The following is a 16,807-nucleotide window of genomic DNA, read 5'->3' as shown; positions in this document are numbered from 1 at the left end:
AACATTAAAAGAGGATTTAGGAAATGCCACACACCCACACTTTCAGTGACTATAACAATATTAGCCTGTTCATTCGTTTATTAGCCTGCAGATTGTTTTCCTTTCAAACATTAAGAGGCATGTCCCGAAGGAACTACAGTGGAAAGTGTGAATGGGCTCCAAGTCTACTGATGAAATTCTATGTTCAAAATAAAACAAAAATAACAATAACAATAACTCACCACTTTATCAGTTCTAATGGAGATAGTCGAGTTACACTCGGCACAAACTTCTCTCCACTTTCCACCTTTCATTCATTATCTCCCCCCGCAATAATTCTCCCTCTCGTGAAGCACGTTTGATAAAGAATTCGAACAAATGAACTCGAGTCAATATGGCCAACCAAATAAAAAGTGGCTCTCCCAAACACCAATTAAGAATCTTTGCCCTTGTCAAGCAAAGTGGTATACACTGAATAAAAAAAGCTTGCATTGTATTGCATTGCACTGGGTCTCCTACACAATGCTCCCCTCACAAACAGTATGAAGTGGCTAATGCAATATATTAAAACAAAGTAGCTCCCCTCCACCTTCAACACATTTCACCACTTCAAGAAAAGTGTACCTTCCATCACAGCAGGTGCACATCCTCTCCCATACTAAACATACAGACTTCTTGCACCTATCTAGGGCCCACTGGTTTAACTTGTGGAACTCACTACTATGAGGTATTAAACATCCAGTGTCAGTTCCTACCTGACACTTTGATTGAGATTTATTGAGCAGATGATGAAAGTGATTAATGAGGGTTGAGCAATGGATGTTGTCTACATAGAACATGGTAAGGCATTTCATAAAGTTCCGTATGGCAGGATGATCCAGGAGATAAGAGATGTGGGAGATCCAGGGTGACTTGGTAATTTGGATTCAGAACTGGCTTACTAATAGAACAGAGGGTAGTGGTGGAATTATGTTATTTCAGCTGGAGGTCTGGGACCAATTGATGTTTGGTGGAGATCGGTGGTAGGATCTGTTTGTGATAATGTGCAAACAACAGAAGTAAATGTAGATGACTTTGCAGGGATCTTGAGGTCCAAGTCCAAAGCGCCTTGAAAATAACAGCACAACTAGATAAAGAGGAAAAGAAGGCGTATGGTCTGCCTATTTTCATTGCTTGAGGCATTTAGTATAAGAATCAGAAAATCGTGTTGCAGTTTTCTAAACCTTTGCTTAGACAACATTTGGAGTATTGTATGCAGTCCTGGTTGCCTCATTACAGGAAGGATACAGAGGCTTTGAAGAGGATGCAGAAGAGATTTACCAGAATGTTGCCTGGATTAGAGGGTATTAGCTATACAGTGAAATTGGAAAAACTTGGATAATTTTTTCTGCCGCTTCATAGGCCTATGGAGAACAGATAGAAGTATATAAATGATGAGAGACACACAGATAGAGTAGACAGTCAGAACCCTTTTCTCCAGGGTGCAAATGTCAAAGATAGGAAGACATAACTTTAAGGTGAGAGGGGGAGGGGGGGGGGGGGAGTTTAAAGATGTGTGGAGCAGGTTTTATTTTTAGAAACAGAGTGGTGGGTGCCTGGAACACGCTGCTCTGGGTGGTGGTAGCTGTTAGGGGTGGTGGTAGAGGCAGATAGGATAGTGATATTAAGACATTTTTAGAGGCATGTGGATATGCAGGGAATGGAGGGATATGGATCATATGCAGGCAGAGATTAACTTAGTATCATTGTAGGACAAAGCTCCTGTTCCTGTGCTGATCTGTTCAATATTTAATTTTATTGAGCAAGAATTGTGTGGTGTATTTAGATAATTAATGATAGCATTTATTGTGAGCAGTAAGTGGGGCATAGTCTGAGCAGCAAATGGAGGGGAAGGCTGAAATTGAATAGCATGTGGAACTTGAGTAACAGGCAGTCTGGAGGATGCGATGAAGGATTGCGTGAGGGATAGGAGAAGCAACTAAGGTCACTTGCAATGCATGATGGCACGTGGAATAGGGCTGTACTAAACAGCTACTACACACAAAAATAGCTAGAAAATTGAGATGAGTTAGGCACAAAGCTAAATCCACAGTCACCATCATGCCACAGAGACACAGGCATAGTACCACAGGCCAAGTTCATGCAGTGCTTCACATACCTGTTCTGCGCTGTGAAGTTCTCCCTCTGAGGGTGAAGATCACTGTACACCACTCGGATTAGGTCATGCTGGCTTAGTGCTCCCTCCGTTAGGGCCATGGAACCTATACTTGAAGGCTGCAAGACATTCATAGAGTTGTGCAAGGATGCAAATTTACCATTATTGGACCAGTATAGGCACTTTGAGCAAAATAACCTCTAATTCTGTAAATTTAAAACCTGGCAACTTTATTGAATTGTTGTAAAAAAAAGTCTAAGTAGTTTATTGCCGTCTTTTAGAGATGGCATCTTGACAAGTTACATCTGGTACAGTTGTCCTCCGAGATTCTCAAGCAAACCACCCACTCGCATCAAACCCAGATGTGTAGAGCCCACATCCCCAAACATTTAAAACTTCAAACTGGCTTTCTATCATGCCAGTGTTCCAACTCTGACAAAGACGGACTTTCCCCTTCCCCCAGAGTCACAAGTTTACACCAGAGAGTTGATCTCATAATGACTCTCATTACAGTAAATTCTCTAATTTGGTAGTAAAGGAGTGTCACACTCTTACAAGTGCCATTCATTTCTCCATTGAGCCATTCATGCAACGTATGCTGGTCTCCTCAGCTAAAAAGATATTGTGTGATACTCATGTAATCTTAAAGCCTTTTTCTTCTGCTTTTCGAGGGGTGTGGCTTGCAATTATCATGGTATATCATTGTCATGTGCACTGAGATACAGTAAATAAAAAAAATAAAAAAACTTGTTTGTGAGCTACTGTGCAGATAGATCATACCATACACGAAGACAACAGCTAATGCAAAAAGGGAAAGGAAATAGGGTGTTATAACTACATAGGAATGTAGTGTTAGAACTACCGAGAAAGTGCAGATTAAGTGAAAGAAATTGCAAGGGCTGCAACAAGGTAGATTAGAAGATCGGGAATACATCCTTAGCAAAGTATTACAAGTACAAGTGGAGAGAAGATTCCAAGGAACACCAGGGCAAGAAGACAGAGGACCCAAAAGTGCTAAGGAATTGGCCGATAGGCATTTGATGTGGGAAAAGGAAAAAAACAGGAAGGCATTTCCTTAACTAGGAAAGGAGATTGCACAGGTAGACACATAATGCTGGAGTAACTCAGCGGGACAGGCAGCATCTCTGGAGAGAAGGAATGGGTGACGTTTCAGATCGAGACCCTTCTTCAGACTTGAAGACAGACCCGAAACGCCACCCATTCCTTCTCTCCAGAGATGCTGCCTGTCCAGCATTTGTGTCTACCTTTGATTTAAACCAGTATCTGCAATTCTTTCCTATACAAGGAGATTACACAGTTGGAATCATGCCTATTTGGAGATTAACTCTTATAATAAACTGTATTATAAACAATAAAATAAATGGTTATGTTCGTGTTCATTGTGCCAATGTTCCAAGCTCCGTTACATTCTAACCCTGCAGGATAACACAGCAAAAAGACAGCATTATCTGTCTGACAACCACACTGTCAGGGTAAATCAGCCAGAGTCATGCATGCTGAATGAAACCAAAATGTGCTGAGCAACTGTCAAGGTTATAGAGCCATTCATGCAACATATGCTGGTCTCCTCAGCTAAAAAGATAATGTGTGATACTCATGTAATCTTATAGCCTTTATCTTCTGCTTATCGAGGGGAGTGACTTGCAATTATTGAATGAAACCAAGGACAAGGAATGTTTTTTCACCAGTTAGAGCTTCCTCCCAGCAGTGGTCACTGTGCAGGTCTCTGTTAAGTGTCCCCAATCATTGATACATTGGGTAGATAAATGTTATGCCCAGTTAATGGATGTGTTTGTTATAAAAGCAATGGATTCAACAAACAAATAAATTCCAAGGTGCCTTTGAACTAAAATGCACTAATTGCATATGAGGCAATGTGATTTCTTGACCCAGTACAATATCTCACAAATCTTCCAGTTGCCAAACACTTTAATTCCCCTTCCCATACCCACACTGACCTTTCTGCAGAAGGTAGTTGAGGCCAGTTCATTGGCTATATTTAAGAGGGAGTTAGATGTGGCCCTTGTGGCTAAAAGGATCAGGGGGTATGGAGAGAAGGCAGGTACAGGATACTGAGTTGGATGATCAGCCATGATCATATTGAATGGCGGTGCAGGCTCGAAGGGCCGAATGGCCTACTCCTGCACCTATTTTCTATGTTTCTATGTCCTATGCCTCCTCCATCGTCAGAGTGAGGCTAATCGCAAATTGGAGGAACAGCATCTCATATTTCGCTTGGGCAGCTTACAACCCAGTGGTAGGAATACTGATTTCTCCAACTTCAAGTAACCCCTGTCCCCTCTCTCTCCATCACTCCCCCACAAAAGTCATGTCAGGTTCCCGTTCGCACCTAGCAAACAGCTCACAATAGCCTGTTTCCTTTATCATCACTACTTTTTTTGCACATCTTTCATTCATTTGTTCTTATCTCTCTACATCACTGTCTATATCTCCCGTTTCCCTTTCCCGTCTAGTCTGAAAAAGGGTCTCAACCCGAAATACCAGCCATTCCTTCGCTCCAGAGATGCTTCCTGGCCCACTGAATTACTGCAGCATTCTGTGTCTATCTTAAATCTACAGGAACTGCTTGATTCTAATACCAAAAATATGAAGGGCTGTTTGATAATGTAGCATTGCTGAAATCCAAGTCTTTAATTCACTGCATGTATTTTAGGGTAGGAATGTTACTAAAAACTTAAATCCAATAAAAGTACATCAGCAAAAGCCACGAGGAATGCCGAAAAATGTTTCCACACATATTGTGTTCAGTTCTATGCACCATGTTATAGGAAAGATATTGCCAAGCTGGAAGGATGTATGAGGATGCTGCCAGAACTAGAGGGTCTGAGCTTTAGGGAGAGGGACTCTGTTCTGTTCCTTGGAGTGCAGGAGCATGAGGGGTCATCTTATAGAAGTGTATAAGAACACAAGAGGAATAGATCGGGTACATGCACAGTGTCTCTTGCCCAGAGTAGGTGAATTGAGGATCAGAGGACATAGGTTTAAGGTGAAGGGGAAAAGATTTAATAGGAATCTGAGGGTAACTTTTTCACACAAAGGGTGGTGGATGTATGGAACAAGCTGCCAGAGGAGGAAGTTGAGGCAGGGACTATCCCAACATTTAAGAAATAGTTAGACAGGTACATGGATAGGACAGGTTTGGAGGGATATGGATCAAACGCAAGCAGGTGGGACTAGTGTAGCTGGGTGGACAATTTGGGCTGAATGGCCTATTTCCACACTATAACTCTATGACTTACCTGTTCTGAATTGGATGCTAAATTAAGAATCTACTGTTCCTCTTCAAAACAAGGCTATGGAATCTACTATCTGCACGATAATATCTCATCTGAAATGGTCCACCACCCATTCAGTATTGCACTGAAGTCTTAGCATTCACTATTGTGCTCAAATGTCTGGAGCAAACCAGCCCACAACTTCTTAGCCAAGGCCCGAGAATGCAACAGCTCTACAGATATCAAGTTTTTTTATAAAGATATATTAGATGTGATTTATATATCTAAACTTGATCAGAAGCAGATTATCAGCAGAAATCCAATGGTCTTGAAAATCCACAGCAACTGATCTGCTATGTCCCCTGCGGATCACCTGTTCCTTATCTCAGTGCCAAATCACCAACCCTTTTAATTGGAGGGTGTGGTCCTGGTTGTGGGTGCCTCTTCAGGCAAAACCCTAACTTCACATAATCCCTCAAGAGGTTTTTTATGCATTAACAGATAATCTTGCATTCTTCTAAACCCAAGAGTATAGGCAGAGTTTGCTTAATTTCGCCTCCAATGACAAACCCACCATCTCAGCAATCAATCTGGAGGCCCTTTACTGCACTCTTCTCTCACAAGTATATCCTTCCTTCAGTGGAGAAACCAGATCAGTACATTATTTTCCAGATGCAGTCTCACCCGCACACTATAAAAATGAAACAAGAGATCTCTTGTACTCAAATCCTCGTGTATTAATGACCAACGCACTGCTCGTCTTTCTGATAGCTTGATCTACTTGCATGTTGTCATGCTGCAATTCACGTTTAAAGACACTGCAGGTCATTCTGGATATCAACACTTTTCAATATGTCTTCCCCTTTTGACCGTAGATTTTTTCCATATCATAGTCCATATGCTATCTCCTTCCATTCACACACGTGAATTATACCCTTGAAGCTATTCTGCACCACCATCTAGATTTACATTAGTAGCCGAAAGTAATGAAATACTTTCGGTGCAGGGACATCCTGAAGTGTGAAAGACACTCATTTCTAAAGGGCAAGTGCATTGTGCTCGGGTCGAATGCACAGTTGGAGATTGCTATGGGTAAAGAAAATCTTACAAGGTGTTGAGTAAATTATTTAATCAAATATTGTAATGTTCTTACTAGAGAACTAAAATGTCTGAGGCACCAGGTAGAATGGTACATGGTGCCAGGTGCAGGTCAGCCACAATCTCATTGGATTGTGAAAACATCAGGGAGCTAAGTGACCTTCTCTACCCACATTTCTTCCATCAGGACACTGATGAATTAATCTTATTCATCCTCCCAGCCACACCCATCAAACTCCTGAAAGTTCTCACTTAGGCAAAGTATATCCACACAGGAGCCAGCAACTCTCCAGACAATCAGATAGCAAGTGAGGGCAGGATTTCTACTGGAAGCAACCAGAGGTGCCCTGAAACTTAAGTAATGTATGGACTTCCTATCTGGGATCACTGGACAGAGATGCATCACAATACATGCGTATTCTCATTGATGCTTGTTGGGACCGACCATTATGTGCAAAATGCCATCCTAATAGAAGTACAGCAATGTGCATGCTGAGCAAATCAGACCTTGTGGTCCACACAAGAAGGGTTGTTTCATTTAGAGAAGGCATCCCAACAAAACACTTCTAAAATCTCAAAGCATTGATTGCATCGTAGAAACTTCCAGGGACACAAGATGAGCGAATAATGGAAACAAGGGAAGATACGCACCTCATGATATACTGATGGCTTGGACAGTGACGGGATTGTGAAGGACAGGACCTTATTATTTCCATCTTTATCCACTATCTCCTGTGGGTAAAAATAAGTCTGTTTTATTGATTTCTATTTCATACTAAAGCTATTCAATTTAATATAATTATCAAATAAAAGTGGGTTTGACATGGATTATAATGACTAACAACAGAACAATCGGCCCTAAATCCAATCTATAAGTTTAATCACGCCTGTCACATCCACAATAAATTCAACCCAACAATGAAGGTCCAAAATTGAGACCAATGACACATCATTCCCAAAACCCAAGCCCAGCTCCAAGACTTAGTAAGAAACCCTCCCCCTCCAAATCGACTCCCCTCCTCCTAAAACCCAGCCCAACGCAACAGAAAACCACACACAGAACTGATAATGCAAAGAGAATGACATAAAGGGAAGATAGACACCAAAAACTGGAGTAACTCAATGGGACAGGCAACATCTCTGGAGAGAAGGAATGGGTAACTTTTCCGGCAGAGACCCTTCTTCAGACTGAGTTACTCCAGCTTTTTGTGTCTATCTTCAGTTTAAACCAGCATCTGCAGTTCCTTCCTCCACATGACCTAAAGGGAGTTAAAGGAAAGAATGAGAATGACAGAAATAAATGTACGGTTGAGAAAATGCAAAAGTGAAGAACAGACAATTATTATTAACACCATTTCAATGTGAAAACTTATTACATGAAGAAGACAATGAAAGTTGATGCTGGTTGGACACAAACAGCACTACAGCCACAAGCTAGTGTGTGACAACATCACAAGCTGGACAGTTTGTGCTTTTGATCATACTGGGCAAGCCGAAGAGTTGTTGGTCAGGTTCCTATTACAACTTCTACACTTGCACTACTTCAGAGGTTTTACCCAAGAACATCATGACTAATTTAACTAGGGAAAGAAACACTACATGCGACACCAGTTCTGGGTACAGGCTGATCTACGATTTCACCCAGCGACTGATGCAGCTGCCTGGCAAATGGTCAAAGTATTAGTGCCAAGATAACGACCAATATGAGATGGTGTTTGATGATGTTGGAGAAAGTAAAGTAATGCTGAACTTGTGTCTTCTCTTTTCAAATTCTTATCCAAGTTTATAAAATTGAAATTAGCCCCTAAAGCTTGGAGGTGAAGAATAGTTTCTTATAACCCTAAATCAGCACATTTCTTTTAATGTATTATATTCACTGTCCTGATCACACATACGACTCCAGTCAGAGAGATCCAGGTCTAATACCAGCCTTGGAGCTACGCACGACCCAGCCTTCACGTCAGGCCAGTGTCAAGAGAATGCTGCACGTTTTTTTTAAAAAGAATTCATCTTAAAACCAAGGCTTACCTCCTCTTTCGTGGTCAATGTTTAATTGGTTGTTGCCAAGATAGAACAGGTTAATTATTTTGTTGATCACACCGAGCATAGATTGTTCACCATATTCCCCCTACAATAGTGGAGACACCATACAAATACATACTTGGCTATAAAATGTTTGCTTGCTCTGGAATTGTGAAAGGCATTATTGAAATGCAAGACATAAAATGCTGGAGTAACTCAGGGGGCAGGCAGCATAGCTGGAGAACATGGATAGGTGATATTGAAACATCACCGATCCATGTTATCAAGTGATGCTGCCTGACTCGCCAGGTTACTCCAGCATTTTGTATCTTTCCTTGGTAAACCAGCATCTGCAGTTCCTTGTTTCTACTATTTAATTGCAAATCCCTTTGTATAATTGGGTGGAGGGTTATAATGAACACAAGGTTGAAATGACAACTGGGGTCTTGTGTCGGTTGTTGAACAAGCGGTTACTCTATTTGCCATGATGCATTACATTGGGAAGAATAGATTCTGCCTATACTTGTCCAAAGCTAATCTTTGTTGCCAGTGTACGCAGGCTGGTTAAGTGGAAGGTACGTCAGAGCAGCTTCCACCACTTAATGATCTACAATCTGATCTGCTGAAACTGGCTCACAACTGCTGAGCAGAAGCTAAACATCACACAACCACATTTATTTCTAATTCCCTAATCTCTGACAGGACATGGGCCAGAAGAACGCATAGCAAACAACCACATCCTTTAAGTGGCTTCTCAATAATTACATTTGACCTATTTTGGCAAACTAATGTTGATCATTACTGAATGGAATTGAAAGCGTATTAGTTAAGAATGAAATTAGTGCCTTAAATTTGAACAATGCAAAGTAGGCAGATAAGAGAGATGATTGGCAAAAATAAATCTGAGACACGAGGTAGTCAACATATGATGAGTCATGCTTTTGCAAACATTTGAAGAAATTATTCACAACTAATAATGGATGTATTTCCATTGAGTGATAGCCACAAGGGTGATGCAACCATGGATGTAAGATTTTGAAGATCCTAAAGAATGAGGTTTATAACTTTGTCACAAAGTGTAGCAAGACCGATGATTGAGAACATACTGATTTGATGGTGTTACTATTGTGCAGCAGACTGCAATGTTGTGATTTTACAGCCAGCTCCTGTATTGTGAAAAAAATTCTTATGCAACATCACAAGTCGTGATCAATAGAAGGTGAAGCTGACCCCACAAAAATCTCAAATTCCAATTATGTCTCATTTCCGTAGACACCAAGCTATTTGTACAGTGGCTGTGCCCATGAGGTGATGTGACATTAATATGAGATGGTAATAATAATAATGTTGTCAGCAGTGAATATTAACTTTACAAATATTCACTGTAAGATTTGAGTATAGGAGCAGGGAGGTACTACTGCAGTTGTACAGGGTCTTGGCGAGACCACACCTGGAGTATTGCGTACAATTTTGGTCTCCAAATCTGAGGAAGGACATTATTGCCATAGAGGGAGTGCAGAGACGGTTCACAAGACTGATTCCTGGGATGTCAGGACTGTCTTATGAAGAAAGACTGGATAGACTTGGTTTATACTCTCTAGAATTTAGGAGATTGAGGATCTTATAGAAACTTACAAAATTCTTAAGGGGTTGGACAGGCTAGATGCAGGAAGATTGTTCCCGAAGGGAAGTCCAGGACAAGGGGTCACAGCTTAAGGATAAGGGGGAAATCCTTTAAAAGCAGATGAACTTTTTTCACACAGAGAGTGTTGAATCTCTGAACTCTCTGCCACAGAGGGTAGTTGAGACCAGTTCATTGGCTATATTTAAGAGGGAGTTAGATGTGGCCCTTGTGGCCAAGGGGATCAGGGGGTATGGAGAAAAGGCAGGTACGGGATACTGAGTTGGATGATCAGCCATGATCATATTGAATGGCGGTGCTGGCTCGAAGGGCCGAATGGCCTACTCCTGCACCTAATTTCTATGTTTCTATGTTTATTGTAAGTACAGCACAATGTTTCATGCAATGATATAATTGCAATTCAAATACTATAGGGATGTGGTGATCGGTTTTACCTTGTATTATTGAATAAAATGCATATATTCTAGGTCCACTGTTACCAGGCCTGACAGTAGGTGGGCACAGACACACACAGCAACTGCAAATCCAGCCATCTGCATATTAACTCAATCATCAAATGAGAGTGATTTTGAGTTGTAGGTTTGATTCTTGTCAGTTTTCACCCTTAAGATTTCACACACACACACTTCCAATACGAAACTCACCAGATTGTAGATACCTAGTAGCAAAGCTTCGATGCAGCCATTGCAGTGTCTCTCTCTGCTTGATATAATGCGCAAATATCCCCAGATCAGTTCAGGCAAAAACTGTAATGTAAATCTTTTCAATTTCACCTCAGCGCTCCGATACAACTCGAATAGCTGATGACAGACAGGTTCCAGTAACTACAAACAGAGCAAAGAGAGATAGAAAGTACAAACAACCACATCATTCTAGGCCTCACCAGTTCTCCGCCATTAGCCAATCTTGCTTCTTTCCCTTCCAATCAAACCACCCCCAGTCTACATCACTAACTTGGCTGCAGAGTTCTTACCTCATTGTTGGAATCCTGGATAACCTTGTAAAGAGCTGGCACTATTGTATTGTTCTGGTGGAGAGTTGCTGCATAAGTAGATATCTGAGTTTCAGGGAGAGTCTGTCAAAAGGATTATAAATAGATACAGTCAAAGTGAAAAAAAGAAAAAGGTGAGCATCATTACCATCACAGTTTTTGTCCTTGGTAGAGGATTAATGTATGTTTTTGTGAAGCTCAGTACTTCCAGAGTCAAAATTAGAACTGTTGTCCGTTATCATATCTTCAGTATAATCACCATCCAACAAGATAACAGACCGAATTACTGCTAGCCTCAGCTGCAACACTTGAAAGCCAATGGCAACGCAAAACAATCCCATCAAATATCAAGATCGATTCAGTTGTAGCGTCAAACTGCCAGCATTCCAAGGACAGACCCTCAGAAATAACATAATGTACAAGTGTCTGAAGGAGGATCCCGACTCAAAACTTCATCTATCCATATACTCAAGATGCTGCCTGACCCGCTGAATTACTCCAGCACTTTGCATCTTTTTTACCATAGAAACTACAGCACATTAGGTCTAACCAAGTAAAGCTGAGAATAAACAAACAGAAAGTATACCACTCCACTAAGTGGCTGAAGGAAAAACGCATCTTTCATAGAACAAGGTACCCCATTCACCCATCAGTGAATAAACTTTGGTACTTAGCTTTGTCTAATTGATGGCATCATAGATTCTAGGAACCATTCGCCCTAAATATTTCCAAAACACCTCGGAAAACTTTCCAGTCAAAGACATAATGCAAAAACTTTGAAGTGGGATCGGGTAACCTTACCTTGAATTGGGAGAGCCAGTCCTCCACAACCCCTCTGTCAGAGCCCAGCATCTTTTTCTATCCTCACTTCCGGTTATCTATGAAGAAAGTGAAACTTTAATCACACATTTTCAGAAACTTCATACTATAAATAACTTTAAAACTCTAACAAGCACACCCAGAAGCCAGATGTGCACGATCATTGGCAATACACCACAGTATTGTGTGTGTAAAGAGATAAAATGTTGCATGGTACACCAAGATGGAATGAATGGGAAAGTCAATAGAAGATAAAATTAAAAATGGTGAAGCATGAAGCCATTCGCAACAGATCAGAGAAAATGGCAAACAACAAAGTTCAGTTGATGAGAAGATGGCAGCTGGGAAATGAAATATCAAAGCTGGCACACTAGCTTAAAAAGTTGATATGCCCAGATGCAACAGCAAACATTTAATGCAATCTTTCAGAACACACAGAATGGATACATACCAATGAGGAAAACCTACGATAAGTGGTTTAACCGAAAATAAAAAGCACTGACATTGACTTTATTGCATCTCCTTTCCTCTGTTGGATATTGGATAGGACTTTTATTCGGACTCCATCAACAAGGAACTCCTACCATCCGAGCCATTCTATCATGAAGGCAAAGAATCTTGAAGTCACAGACTATCTGGTTCGGGAACAGCTTACTCCCTTCAACTATTAAAGTCTTGAACCCAACTGCACAATCTTAATCCCATCTCTACCAGCACTACTGATGCTGATACCATGCTTTCCAAATTGATAACAGTCAACTTCAACTTGCTGACATTGAGGGAGAGATTGTTCTGACACCATGTTACTAAGTTTGCAATATCTTTTCTGTACTCCATCTTGGCATAGTTCGGAATTGGACCCACTGCACTGGTGTCATCTGCAAACTTGTAGACGGAGGTAGACCTGAATACATGGTCATGAATGCAGCACAGGGAGTATACTAAGAGACTGATACGCCAGTGTTGAGAATTATTGTGGAGGATGTGTCGTCCTCTATCTGACATAGGCATCCTTGTTGTATGTGTTCCAGGGAGGCGGCACCTGCTGTGGATGTTGTGACGGTAGGCAAACTGCAGTGGATCAAACTTTTTGGGAGGCTGGTTAATGTGTACTAGTCTCTCAAAGCACTTCACGATTGTGGATGTCAAGAGCCACTGGATGGTAGTCATTGAGGTACATTGCCTTACTTTAGGGTGCACAAGAGGATTTTGATAGTACTGCCCCTCTGGGTACATGTTTTTAAAAAAAAATACAAGGACTGAAGCCAACAGTAACCTCTAAAAGTGAATTGCCCTAACATAAGCCAGCTGAAATTGGATGAATCGATGTGTTAAGTGGTGGAATGTACATCACATTAAAATACCCATAAACAGCAGCTGGAATTTTCATGCCTCGACTCCTTCAAGTTTCTCTTAGGCCTGTATCAAAACAAGCATCAATAAGAAGTCACCATTTACTGCTTATTCCCAATTGCCTGAGAGGTTGGCAGTGAGCTGCCTCCTTGACCCACTGCAGCCTTTCTAGGAGGTTTTCCCGTGGTGCTATTGGATAGGGTGTTTAAACGGCAAACCGGTTGTATAAAAAAAGGTAGACACAAAATGCTGGAGTAGCTCAGCGGGATAGACAGCATCTCTGGAGAGAAGCATAAAAACAATGATCCATCCAATTTCAGCAGTTTTATCTAGTGGGACCTCACTTTGAGGTTACTGTTGGGTTGAGTCCACACAAAAGAAGTGTACCAAGTGGCAGCACTATCAAGATCCACCCACTCATCCTCATTAGAATGGAAAGTTGCACCCCTGAAAAGGCAACGCTATTTTGATGATGCATATACTCCCACAATATGTTACAAGCCAGTGACCCAGAGGGTTCAAGATAAATTGTACCACTAGAACAAAGCACAAAATGTTAATTAATGTATCTGATCCGCATGATACTTAGTGAACTTAGTGAAATGCGCACATGCCAACTCTAATTCTCCACACAGCACAAGCTGCTGGCCTGAGCTGCGTGCATGGTTTTCACCAGAGATATGGAGTGCGACTGTAGGTTGTCTCTGTACTGTACACTGACAATAACAATTAAAGTTGAGTCTGAATCTAATCCAAATCTTCATGCTGTCCATGTTCAGTTAAAATTATACTGATGTTGGCAGACTCCTGGCAAAGTCCAGTCCATTTTTCACAGAGTGACACATACAAAGTTCAAGTTGCCTATAGAAACTAGAATCATACAGCTGCCGGGTTCATCATATGATCCAGAAGGACTACTATAACCATGCTACATATATGCAGTTGCAAGCATTCCACCTTTGAGATGTTTTGCCAATAAATTATGCAAACTATGAAAATTGTCTAAGGGGCTTCAGTCCAGGAGCAGCAGAGGTTAGCAACCAGAGTGGTCTGCACTTAACGTTACATCTAACAACAGATTAATGGCCAGTTCTAGATTCAACAACAGTTTCTTCCCATCTATTATCAGACACCTGAATCATTCTATCAATAACTAGAGTGGCCCTGAGATACTATCTACCTCATTGGAGACCCATGGGCTAACTTTAATGGGACTTTACCTTGCACTAAATATTATTCCCTTTATCATGTATCTGTATATTGTGGATAGCTCGATTGCAATCATGTATTGTCTGTCTGCTGACTGGTCAGCATGCAACAAAAGCTTTTCACTGTACCTGTACGCGTGACAATAAACTAACCTACAACCCAAAACAAGATGACACAAAGACCTATCAGAATGATGCTTTCAGATAGCAATCATTACATTTATTCTTGATTGGACCAAAACTCCATTCCAGGAACCAAAGTCAAACTCAGTGGGGAAAGCTGATGCCGTGATTAAAACAAACACTCCCCCCCCCCTCCCATGACAAACAATCTTAACACTTCAGATCAAATAGCTAAAAGCTGCTCAAGGCTCATAACTTTCCTGCAGGTGCAGGGACAATAATTGAAGAGATTTCTCATGTCACCTTGGACTTGAGACTAGCAATAATTTATTTTTTAAGCTGTTATATCTGATAGAAGATCAGTCTGCATTCCAAATCTCGATAGCGGTGTTTAAAACAAAGGAGGACAGCAGTCAAAGGCCGAGGACTATCGATTAGTTAGTTTAACAGCTATTACTGCCACGAAGCTGCAGAATAATCAAAAGAGAAAGTAGTTAATCATTTAGGAAAGTGGAAAATAATTAAATAAAGTTAAAATGGTTTTAAGAAAATAAATTATGATTGATATGTTGACTCAAATTCTTTGAGAATGTAACAGGAACAATTGATAAAGGAAGCCCTGTAGAGATACTATGTTTAGATTTCCAAAAATCATTTGACTAGGTGCCACATAGGAGGCTGGTTGATAAGTTAAAGGTCCGAGGTCTCGGAAAAAAAGTGTTTTTGAATGGATTGCAAACTGGCTGTTTCATGGGGGAAAAAAAGAGTTGGAATAAGTGGGTCCTTTTGAAACAAGTGTTAAAAAAGCTAATGGCATTTTAGTCTTCACAGCAAAAGAGTTGGAGTTTAAAAACACAGGTCATTTTTATTGCAATTGCACAGAGCGTTCGTGAGGCCTCATCTGGAATACTGCATACAGTTTTGGTCCCCTTATCTAAAAAAAGGTATGGTAACACTGGAGTAAATACAAAGGAGATGCATCATACTCATGGATGAGAGGGCTGATGAGACCCATGTTCCTTTAGACTATAGAGTTTAGAAGAATGAAGGATGACCTATTCAAACACAAGATCCTATGGGGACTTGACCGGGTGAATGCTGAAATGTTCTTACGAGTGGGAGAGTAATCAAACAAGGAGACATAACCACAAGATAAGGGACCCGTCATTTGAAACTGAGGCACTCAGAAATTTCATCTCACAGAGGGTGGCAAATCGATGGAATTCTCTGCCCCAGCAGAAAATATGATCATTTGAAGTGTTTAAAGAGGAGGTTAATAAATATTTGATAGATCAAAGAGTAGTGGGGTATAGAGAAATGGCACAGGGGAGGAATTGAGACCAACATAAATCAGCTATGATCTTACTGATGGCATTACAGGCTTGAAGGCCGTGACCATTCGTGTTCCTATTTACTTGCATTCAATGAGATACCTGATGTTGTGTTGAAAAAAGTTGCAGTTTATTCTTGCCTTTAAATTAAAACTGCACATGGTGAAAGGAAGGGAGTGAATCAAATTGGCAGGGGTGCTGAGGAAGAGGATTTCTTGGAATGTATGCGGGATAGTTTTCTAAACCAACATGTAGAGGAACCAATGAGAGAGCAGGCTATTCTAGACTGGGTATTGAGTCAAGAGGAAGGGTTAGTTAGCAGTCTTGTTGTGCGTGGCTCCTTGGGCAAGAGTGACCATAATATGGTTGAGTTCTTCATTAGGATGGAGAGTGACATAGTTAATTCAGAAACAAGGGTTCTGAACTTAAAGAAAGGCAACTTTGAGTGTATGAGACGTGAATTGGCCAAGATAGACTGGCAAATGATTCTTAAAGGGTTGACGGTGGATATGCAATGGAAGGCATTTAAAGGCTGCATGGATGAACTACAACAATTGTTCATCCCAGTTTGGCAAAAGAATAAATCAGGGAAGGTAGTGCATCCGTTGATAACAAGGGAAATCAGGGATAGTATCAAAACAAAAGATGAAGCATACAAATTAGCCAGAAAAAGCAGCCTACCAGAGGACTGGGAGAAATTCAGAGTGCAGCAGAGGAGGACAAAGGGCTTAATTAGGAAAGGGAAAATAGATTATGAAAGAAAACTGGCAGGGAACATAAAAACTGACTGCAAAGGTTTTTATAGATATGTGAAGAGAAAAAGATTAGT

The 16,807-nt window shown here is 40.9% G+C and overlaps 1 protein-coding gene across 2 annotated transcripts in view; it reads right to left on the bottom strand.

Annotated features, from left to right (window-relative positions):
* Positions 1-16,807, bottom strand: part of LOC129698955 (hyccin 2-like) — a 34,601-nt gene that overhangs the window by 14,863 nt on the left and 2,931 nt on the right. For both annotated transcript variants that reach the window (XM_055638457.1, XM_055638458.1), the window contains exons 2-6: positions 11,946-12,022; positions 11,127-11,228; positions 10,798-10,977; positions 7,141-7,221; positions 2,138-2,253 (exon numbers count right to left, since the gene is read on the bottom strand). In XM_055638457.1, the coding sequence (XP_055494432.1) occupies positions 2,138-2,253; positions 7,141-7,221; positions 10,798-10,977; positions 11,127-11,228; positions 11,946-11,996 (530 nt within the window). In that variant the 5' untranslated portion in view covers positions 11,997-12,022. The remainder of the gene's footprint in view (positions 1-2,137; positions 2,254-7,140; positions 7,222-10,797; positions 10,978-11,126; positions 11,229-11,945; positions 12,023-16,807) is intronic.

Source organism: Leucoraja erinacea, chromosome 7 (assembly GCF_028641065.1).
Source record: "Leucoraja erinacea ecotype New England chromosome 7, Leri_hhj_1, whole genome shotgun sequence".
In the NCBI taxonomy this organism is placed as follows: Eukaryota; Metazoa; Chordata; class Chondrichthyes; order Rajiformes; family Rajidae; genus Leucoraja; species Leucoraja erinaceus.
The sequence above is the reverse complement of the archived record's forward strand: the minus strand, read 5'-3'. Positions and strand labels throughout refer to the sequence as shown.